General features: G+C 35.8%; 1 protein-coding gene across 1 annotated transcript; it reads right to left on the bottom strand.

Annotated features, from left to right (window-relative positions):
* LOC104722507 (adenylate kinase 2, chloroplastic) lies at positions 7-2,128 on the bottom strand. Its single transcript, XM_010443904.2, has 6 exons — positions 1,877-2,128; positions 1,674-1,769; positions 998-1,261; positions 538-684; positions 337-411; positions 7-233 (listed from the first exon to the last, which is right to left on the bottom strand). The coding sequence occupies exons 1-6, from the start codon at positions 2,051-2,053 to the stop codon at positions 129-131; spliced, it is 864 nt and encodes a 287-aa protein (XP_010442206.1). The 5' UTR covers positions 2,054-2,128; the 3' UTR covers positions 7-128.

A 10,357-nucleotide genomic window follows, 5' to 3' on the forward strand; every position in this document is an offset into this window, starting at 1 on the left:
TGGTTAGGTCTTGCCAAGAATGATTCAACCTCAGAGTGAACATGGAGAAGTGTTCATCTGTTGAAGCAATTGAGACGGAGCAGTATCGATACGGGCAAACACTTCCTCAGGTTTGTACCAAGAATGATTCAACTTAATAGTGAACTTGGAGCGGTGTTTCTCTGTTGAAGCAATTCAGACAGAGCAGTGTCGATCTGGGCAAACACTTCGTCTTTTGAACGGTTTCCCTCAATCTGGATGATAATAATAAATGAGGTGCCATTTTGCTTTACGAAACTCATTAGAGAAGATATAGCAAAACCGAAATGTAAAAGGTGTGAATGAGAGATCTCATGCCTTAATAGTTATATCGTCGTACATAGAAAGCACATCTGTCACATTTTGGTTATGAGTCTTTAGCCGCAGTTTTGCCTACAGCGGAAGAAAAAGAATATCAGAGACATAATTGGACTAAGAGAGAGCTTCATGAGTGAGAAATAATGACTGCATGGGTAAACTATCAAGAGACACAGAACTATAAAAGAAGTATAGACTTGCCTTCTCTTCAGTATCATCAAACCGTTGGGTGAGTCTAGCAGCAATCTCTTCAGTCTCTGGAGGAGAATACTTCATGTGGTAGATCTTTCCCGTGACAGGATCCAACCGACGGCCAACAACTCTTTCAATTAGAATATCTTCAGGAACCTGTTCCCAAAGCAGAGTAGGTGTAAATCAAATGAGTCCATACCCATTCATAGGATAAAGAGTAAAAGGCAATGTGACTGAATCTAATTAAAACATCTCACACAAAAGATAAATAGCTAACGGACCTACATTATCAGTTGTCTGAATTTACCAGAATAAAACTTTTCAGCAATCTGTTACAGAATCTCTGGTCCAAAGAAGTAAAAGTTAACCCATCACGTTGAACTTAGATGTATTGCTAAATCTAGTAAGTTGTAGACGAAGAAGCCCAGAGATGAGAGATAATGAACATTAGAAAAAGAAGAGTGCTTACTTCCAGGACAATGAAAAGATCAGGCTGGAATCCAAACCCCTTAAGAGCTTTTCCCTGTGATGAGCTCCTAGGATATCCATCCAAAAGCCATCCATTCTGCTCTGAATCTTTCTGCGACAAACGATCTTTTACCATCATTACAACTATTTCATCAGGGACCAGTTGTCCTTTCTCCATAAATTCTTTAGCCCGTCTTCCATTTTCACTTCCAGAAGCGATTTCAGCCCTCAGCAAATCTCCAGCAGAGATATGCACCAAACCATACTGCATACCGAGAAAAAGAAGAAAATGTCAATCTGCTTCTGTTTCATGAGAGTATCTCATGCACCCACCAAAGAGAAGTAGTAATAAAAGGGTAACCTAAAAAGCATGAAGTCTTCCATGGAAACAGAACCTAAAAGTACAAATGAGTAGCAAAGTGGCTAAACTTCTAGTCTCCACTTAACACCAGACACATTAACTGAAGCTTGTATCATGTTAACCTCTTAATAAAAGATTATTACTAAATCGCACTCAACATCCAAGAACTAGTTTAATGCTTGAAATCATGACTAGAGAAAGCCCTAAATCAACTCATGCAATGCTATGGTTGGCCTAAATTTAGATTCATTGACAAAATCGATCATAAAATGAATTGGATTAGTATCCAAAAATAAATAAAAAATAAAAAGCTTACTTTTTGAGTAATCAGCTCGCATTGTGTACCTTTACCAGAAGCAGGAGCTCCTGATATCATAATTTTCAGAGGCTTCGCTTTCTCAGCCGCCACAATCTATATTTCCTTCCACACAAAAAAAAAAAAAAACAATCCATAATTAAAAGCTCGCGGATGATGAAACCCAACGCATTCAAAAATTCAAGCTCATAACAACCATCCACCTGAAATTTGGGGGACATAATCGACGGAGATCTGGTAACACGTCGGACACGGTAAAGAGAGTGGACGGCATCGCCGGAAAAAGAGAAGAATGACCGTGAAGCTGATGAAGGAGAGGTACGAGGCGGCGTGTACAAGGTCACCGGCGGCGGAGAAATACAATGCACACAGCCCGTCATCTCTCTCTCTACGAGCTTTGTGGTAGTGGTGACTATAGAGGAGGGACCAGAGAGAACTTGTAGTTCAGATTATTAGTGGAGGCCCAAACCTAAATGGACTCATTTTACTTTAATTGGTTTTTGTTGGAAAAACTATTATTCCCGCATTAACAAGAAAAAACTGACGTGTAGTCGGGAGAAAAATTATATATATATATTTTTATCAACTGCCACTGTTATTCAATTTATCTATATATACAATATTTTGCTTTTATAAATTTTAAAATTGGTAAATATTATTCAAAAATTAATAAATATTACTCCCTACATATTTTTAAAATTAAATTAATTTCATTATGTATTGTAATATAATAATATAACTATATTATGAGATGTAAATATATATATTTAAAATTATATCTTCAGAAATATAAATAATGTTACCTTTCTAATAATTTTATAAAGCTCTAATGATGAAAAAATCAAAAATCATTTGAAACTGGCTCAATGTTTATTCTTTTGCTAAAAACAATAATTATATTTGCCCCCAAAAACATATGATCACTAATTAAAATGACATGAATATATACTTTAATTTGGATAACTATGTAGGTAAACATTATATATAAATATGTAGTTATAGTGTTTTTACAGAAATCTTAAAATTTAGAAAATCCAGTCCAAGAAAAATGAAAATAAGTAATAATATTATACCAATAGCTGAGATATATAGGGATATAATGACCAATTAAAATTTATAAAATCCAGTGATATAATACCATAACTAAGACCAATTATATAAGAGATCTAATGACAAATTATAGTCTTCTCCCTCACGAAACAATTTTGTAATTTTATTTCTCCATCAATCACAGACACATATATTACTTAAAAAAACTAATAATATCCAAATTAATAGAATTCTCCTTAATAAAATACCTTATGGTATCTTCTATATAAAATACTCACGCTTTATATCCTATTTTATTATTTTCCCTTCTCTTACTATATTATTTACATTAAATTGTCATTAGTATAACTAAGGAATATTTCATTCAATAATTGAAGGAAATCTATACTATTAAGTGGGGAATACACTTAATGGTTAAAAAAAAATCATATCAAATATTCATGCTGTCAAACAGACCCAATTTACATATTAAGAAGAAAAAAAGATTAAACAACATATTTATTATATTTTAGGAAATCGTTCAAATTAGTTCCATAGTAATTAGGTTATGAGAATTTTGTGTGGGTATATTCATGTATGACAAAATACGGGACAAGAATTTTGGGAACAAGAGTTCAAGCAGAATATATGAGGACATTCTATTTACTCATATGAATTACGAGGAATGAAGTTTTTTCGGGTAAAAAAAAATTTAACCATTGCAATCAGACATATTAGACGGTTTGATCGCTTGATAATTATATTTTTTAAAAAATTATGTAAAAATAACTCCGCACGTACGTGCGGGTCCGAACCTAGTTATATAGCAATGAGAGGAAACGAGGGAATGAAATAGCTTTATTGCTTTCTTGTTGTTGTGTTATGTTACAATGAGCCAAACTAACATATATATATATGTGGTAACTACTTGGGGAGGAAGCAAAGGATTAAGTGATAACTATCACTAATGGATATATATAACAATTGGATAAGTGTAAATGGATAATCATTATCCAGTTTTTAACACTCTCCCTTGATTATCCATGATTACGTACTGCCTCGTTAAAAACCTTATCATGGAAAAACCCATTGGGATAAAAACCATGATAAGGGAAAAAGAGTACAATAATGTAATCTCCCCCTGGAAAATATTATGTTAATCTTTTCATTATAGATCTCGTAGATGACGCATTCCAATACTATGAATATGTTTTCTGAATGTTGAAGTAGGAAGTGCCTTAGTATATAGGTCTGCTACGTTATCGATTGAGCAGATATGTTGGACATCAACTTCCTTCTTTTTCTCGAGCTCTTGAGTGTAGGAGAAAAATCTTGGGGGTATATGCTTAGTTTTGTCGCTCTTGATATAACCTTCTTTGATTTGGGCGACGCATGCAGCATTGTATTCGAATAATGTTGTTGGCTCTTTATTGATGACTATTCCCCTCGATTCTTGTATGTGGTTTGTTATTGATCTGAGCCATACACATTCTCTGGATGTTTCATGGAGCGCAATTATTTCTGTATAATTTGAGGAAGTGGCGACCAATGTCTGTTTTTGTGAACGCCACGAGATTGCAGTTCCTCCAATTGTGAAAACGTATCTAGTTTGAGAACGAGATTTATGCGGATCCGATAAATATCCTGCATCTGCAAAACAAACTAGACCGAATGCACAATTTCTAGGATACAATAATCCCATGTCAATTGTACCTTGAAGATAACGAAATATATGTTTTATCCCATTCCAATGCCTACGTGTAGGGGATGAGTTGTGTCTTGCAAGTAGATTAGTAGCGAATGCAATATCCGGTCTTGTGCAATTTGCAAGATACATGAGTCCACCGATAGCACTCATATAAGATACTTCAGGACCAAGTATGTTTTCGTTATCTTCAGAAGGTCTGAATGGATCACTATCAACATTCAGAGATCTATTGACCATTGGAGTACTCAAAGGATTCGCTTTATCCATATAAAAGCGCTTGAGGATTCTTTTTGTATAATTTGATTGATGCACAAATATTCCATCTTGGAGATGCTCTATTTGGAGCCCGAGACAAAATTTTGTCTTTCCAAAATCTTTCATTTCGAACTCTTCTTTCATATGAGTTCTTGCATTATCAATCTCCTTTCGAGTTCCAATTATATTTAGATCATCAACGTATACAGCAATAATCACAAATCCCGATGGAGATTTCTTTATAAAAACGCAAGGGCATATTTCATTTTTAACATACCCTTTGTTCAATAGGTATTCGCTTAAGCGATTATACCACATGCGCCCGGATTGTTTTAATCCGTAAAGTGATTGCTGTAATTTGATCGCACAAATTTCATTAGACTTTGAGCCTAATGCCTCAGGAATCTTAAATCCTTTTGGGATTTTCATATATATATATATATCATTATCCATTGATCCATATAAATATGTTGTCACAACATCCATAAGGTACATTTCTAAATTATTAGAAGTCGTAAGGCTCATTAAGTACCTGAATGTAATTGCATCCATGACCGAAGAGTATGTTTCCTCATAATCAACTCCAGGTCTTTGAGAAAAACCTTGTGCAACAAGTCGGGCTTTATATCGTGTGATTTCATCTTTCTCATTTCTTTTTCGCACGAAAACCCACTTGCATTCAACAGGCTTTACTTCTATAGATGTAGTGACAAGAGGTCCAAAGACATTTCTTTTATTGAGGGAGAGTAACTCAATTTGCATAGCATTTTTCCATTTCTCCCAATCAGGCTTATGCTGGCATTATGATACTGACCTTGGATCTAGATCATCTTTTTAATGATCGAACTCTTTAGATACAGAAAAAGAGAATATTCCATTATCATCATTGATTTCATCTCTATCCCATAAAATTCTATCTTGGGTATAGTTTATAGTAATCTCATATTTTTCTGTATCGTCCCGAGGAGTTTTCTCTTTATTTGGTTCTTCTTGAACCTTTTCATTTTCATCTCCCATTTTCCTTTTTTTTTGGGATTTTTATTTTTAGAGCCGATTGGCCTCCCCGTTTTAGTTGAACCTTAGGTTCATTGGCTTTGTTTCCATCGAATTCCTCTCTAGGAATTTCAACTCTTGATGGTGCATTTGCAACAGGAATATATGACTTCGTCACCCTTTTTGTATCTATGAACGCATCAGATAACTGATTTGCCAAATTTTGTAAATGTACAATTTTCTGAACTTCCAGCTCACGTTGATTTATAGGGAGGTCAAGATATATCAAAGATGGTGTAGACCATGTAATATCTTTCAGAACTTGTTTAATTCATCTCCCTAACGCTGGAAATTCATCTTCATTAAAATGACAATCAGCAAAACGTGCTGTAAACATATCACCAGTTTGCGGTTCAAAATACCGAATTATACTCGGTGATGCATAACCGATGTATATACCCAATCTCCATTGAGGTCCCATTTTTGTTCTTTGCGGTGGGGCAATAGGAACATAAACCGCACAACCAAAAATACGGAGATGAGATACATTTGGCTCTTGACCAGATGTTAGTTGTAAAGAGGAATGTTTATTATATGCGCTTGGTCGTATTTGGACCAATGCTGCAGCATGCAGTATAGCATGATCCCATATAGAAATCGGGAGCTTTGTTCTCAATATTAACAGTCTAGCAATGAGTTGCAGCCGTTTAATCAAAGATTCAGCCATGCCATTTTGTGCATGAGTATGAGGAACCGGATGCTCAACATCGATTCCTATTGACATACAATAGTCATTAAAAAATTGTGAAGTAAATTCACCAGAGTTATCAAGTCTAACTTTCTTTATGACATTATCAGGGAATTGAGCTTTGAACCTGATTATTTGGGCGATGAATTTTACGAAAGTCGTATTTCTTGTTGTCAATAGACACACATGTGACCATCTACTAGATGCGTCAATCATTACCATGAAGTAACGAAATGGCCCACATGAAGGGTGGATAGGTCTACATATATCACCATGTACTCTCTCTAAGAACATTGGTGATTCATTCCCAACTTTGGTTGGCGATGGCCGAATTATGAGTTTTCCTTGAGAACATGCTTTACATGAAAACTCACCAGATCAAAAAATCTTTTGGTTTTTCAATGGATGACCATTTGAATTTTGCACAATTTTCCGCATCATGACTGAACCAAGATGTCCAAGTCTTTCATGCCAAATCTGAAATGTACTAGTAAGCTTAGAGTTTACTGTAACATAAGATGCAATCATATTTATTTTTGTGCAATATAAACCAGAGGATCACATTGGCAATTCTTCCAATATGTGTTTCCTCTCAGATGTGATGCAAAGATATTCAATGCCATTTTTATTCAGAGTCTCTATATGATATCTATTTCTTCGGATATCTCTGAAACTTATCAAGTTTCTATGAGACTTAGGGGAATATAATGCATCGATTTCAAATTTCGTTCCCCTTGGCATTGAGAAATTGGCTTTCCCAAAGCCCATAATGATCTTTGCATTTCCACATATAGTGCTCACGCTTCCGGCGGAGTCTTTTATTTTCAGAGAGGAGAAATATTTTTTATCTTTACGTATTCAGTGGGTTGTAGCACTGTCTGCTAGACACATATCTCCATCCTCAATCTCAAAATTTGACATTTTCTGAGATAAATCATTTATAAAAATATCCATTGATAAAATAACACAAAATCTTACACAGGTTTGTTATATGTATTATAAGAAAACCATTATTCAAAAAGACTTTTATGAAAACCATAAAGTACATATAAAACTATTACAAGCATATCATGTCATATTGATTTTTTTGCATGATTTCCCGTTTTCATGATCAACGAGAAAATCTGCGATATCTAGATGGGTTTCATCATTTAGGCCATGGAAGGAAGGTCCAGCTTCATCAGAGATGAGGTTGGTCTCCACATCCCTTTCTTTTGCCTTTTGAGATACTTGATACAGATCGGCCAAATGTTTTGGTATACGACAGGTTTGGAACCAATGACCTTTCATGCCGCATCTATAACAAGTACTCTCATCTTGTTTCTTCAAAACGCAACCAACATCATTTATTTGTAGATTTTTGTATGGTTTTCTTGCATTGAAGTTATTAGGAGAGAAACTGATGGAACACGGGACGATGGCCAGCATACGGACACGGATGAGGACCGAAGCGCGCAAGGAACCAAGGACGCGACTGCGTCCGGAACTAGACGGCCCTCAACCCAAGCACCGAACCTGATGCCCGGAGCTACAACAAGGAGCCGGACCGCAGAAAGGACCGCAAGGAAGAAGTGCCTCATCTTTGTCCAAGCTTTCGTTCAAGAACAAGAGGCACTCGATCACGGACCCGATGGACAGCCGACCAAGGCTCTTCTAACGGGCTTCACCATCACCCAAGGGTGAAGACCTCCAAGTCATTAAGGGAAGTAGTACTCTTTTTCCCACCTTGGGTTTTTCCCAATGGGTTTAACAAGGGGGTTTTAATGAGGCTATGATCCCTAGTGCATGGCCATGGCCAAGGACCACTTCGGCCATGTGTCCATTCTATCCTTAGTTTAATTTCGCTTATGACCGTTGTCTTTTAAAACTATTTCCTGGACGCTGCGTTTTAGTTTTACCCACATGTTTAGGGTTTTGAGAGTCCCCTTATGTAAGCCACCCTATATAAAGGGCCTAGACCTTATCATGTTAAGGGGGACTATCAATAATAAAAGAACAAAGTTATCTCTTTCCTCTCGTTTTCAGAGATTGAAACGAAACCCTAGAAGTTACACAAACCAGGTTCGTAATCTTCTAGCTTGGCCGTATCACAAGGAGAGTCATCCCTCGTATGTCGCTACTTTGCCCCACCTCTATCCCCATCTATCCGAGAGCCAAACGAGTCAAGCATCTCCTCGTGAATCTCTCTCCGTCCGATCTTATCGTTCTTTGGTGTTGTTTCCTTCCGTACGCCGCCCCATCTGCCGATCCCATTCGTTCACGGCCCAACCAAGTCGTACTTCCGAATCGTTCCGCTGGGTTTGCTCCGTCCGTACGTCTGTGGTTCACGTCCGTAGTCCGGGGTCACATCAGAAACCCCTTCCTTTTCCTCTTCCACGACCTCGTCCACGGCGTCCTCCACGATCGCGACCACGGCCTCGACCGCGTCCACGTCCTCATCCTTGCCAATTATTGTAGCTAGGTGTAGCAACATTCACTTCTGAAAGTGGAGCTGATCCAGTTGGACGAGTTTGATGATTCATCATCACGAGTTCATTATTTTGTTCAGCAAAAAGAAGAACTTGCATTAATTCAGAATATCGAGTATATCTTTTTTCTCGATATTGTTGCTGCAGGATTACATTTGAAGGATGAAAAGTCTGAAATGTTTTCTCGATAATATCATAATCGGAAACATTCTCTCCGCAGAGAATCATCCTGGAAGTGATTCCAAACATAGCGGAATTATATTCACCTACAATTTTGTAATCATGGAACCGCAGATTTAGCCATTCATGTTTGGCTTTTGGTAAGATCACATATTTTTGGTGATCAAACCTATCTTTGAGAGAGATCCAAAGATCTGTGGGATTTTCTCTCGTGATGTATTCATTTTTTAAACTATCATGGAGATGGTGACGCAAAAACATCATGGTTTTTGCTTTTTCCTCTTCTAACCCATTTTCCGATGGATCAAGGGTTTTAAGAAGCCCATTTCCTTTTAGATACATTTTTGCATCTAATGCTTATGTCATATAATTATTTCCAGAGATATCAAGGGCAGCGATTTCAAACTTTGCCATGTTTGACATGATAACTATATAAATACCAATATAATTTGTTAAATATAAATTTTTACGAAAAAAAACTTTTGTAAAAGCTTTTGTTAAAAGGAGAAAAATTAAAATAGTATAATCTATAATATAATCATAATATAAAACAATCATTTTAAGAAGCATAACCTTCCATATGATTGTAGAAATAGGTATTAACTTTTTATAAGATCAAGGAGGCAAAGCCTACTATTTGATCCAAATATATATATCTAAATATATGATCAAGGAGGCAGAGCCTACCATTATAATCAAGATTATAGATCTAAATAATCGAGGAGGCAGAGCCTACCATTATGATTAAGATTATAGATCTAAATAATTGAGGAGGTAGAGCCTACCATTATGATTAAGATTATAGATCTATATAATCGAGGAGGCAGAGCCTACCATTATAATTAAGATTATAGCTCAATATAATCGAGGAGGTAGAGCCTACTATTATGATTAGGATTATATATTTAAATAATCAAGGAGGCAGAGCCTACTATTATGATTAAATAAAAAATAATAATGCCTTACTCTATAGTAGTACATATACTAATATATGCATAGAAACTTAAATTAAACTCAAATAAATTTGACATAATTTAAATGTTTCATAGAATTGATGACAGATCAGGAGTCGCTCGTGCTAATAACGTGTTGGAAAAACTATTATTATATTATAATATAGCAAAGAGAGGAGACGAGAGAATGAAATAGCTTTATTGCTTTCTTGTTGTTGTGTTATGTTACAATGAGCCAAACAAACATATATATAGGTGGTAACTACTTGGGGAGGAAGCAAAGGATTAAGTGATAACTATCACTAATAGATACATATATATATATATATATATATATATATATATATATA

This window comes from Camelina sativa, chromosome 11 (genome assembly GCF_000633955.1).
Source record: "Camelina sativa cultivar DH55 chromosome 11, Cs, whole genome shotgun sequence".
NCBI lineage: Eukaryota > Viridiplantae > Streptophyta > Magnoliopsida > Brassicales > Brassicaceae > Camelina > Camelina sativa.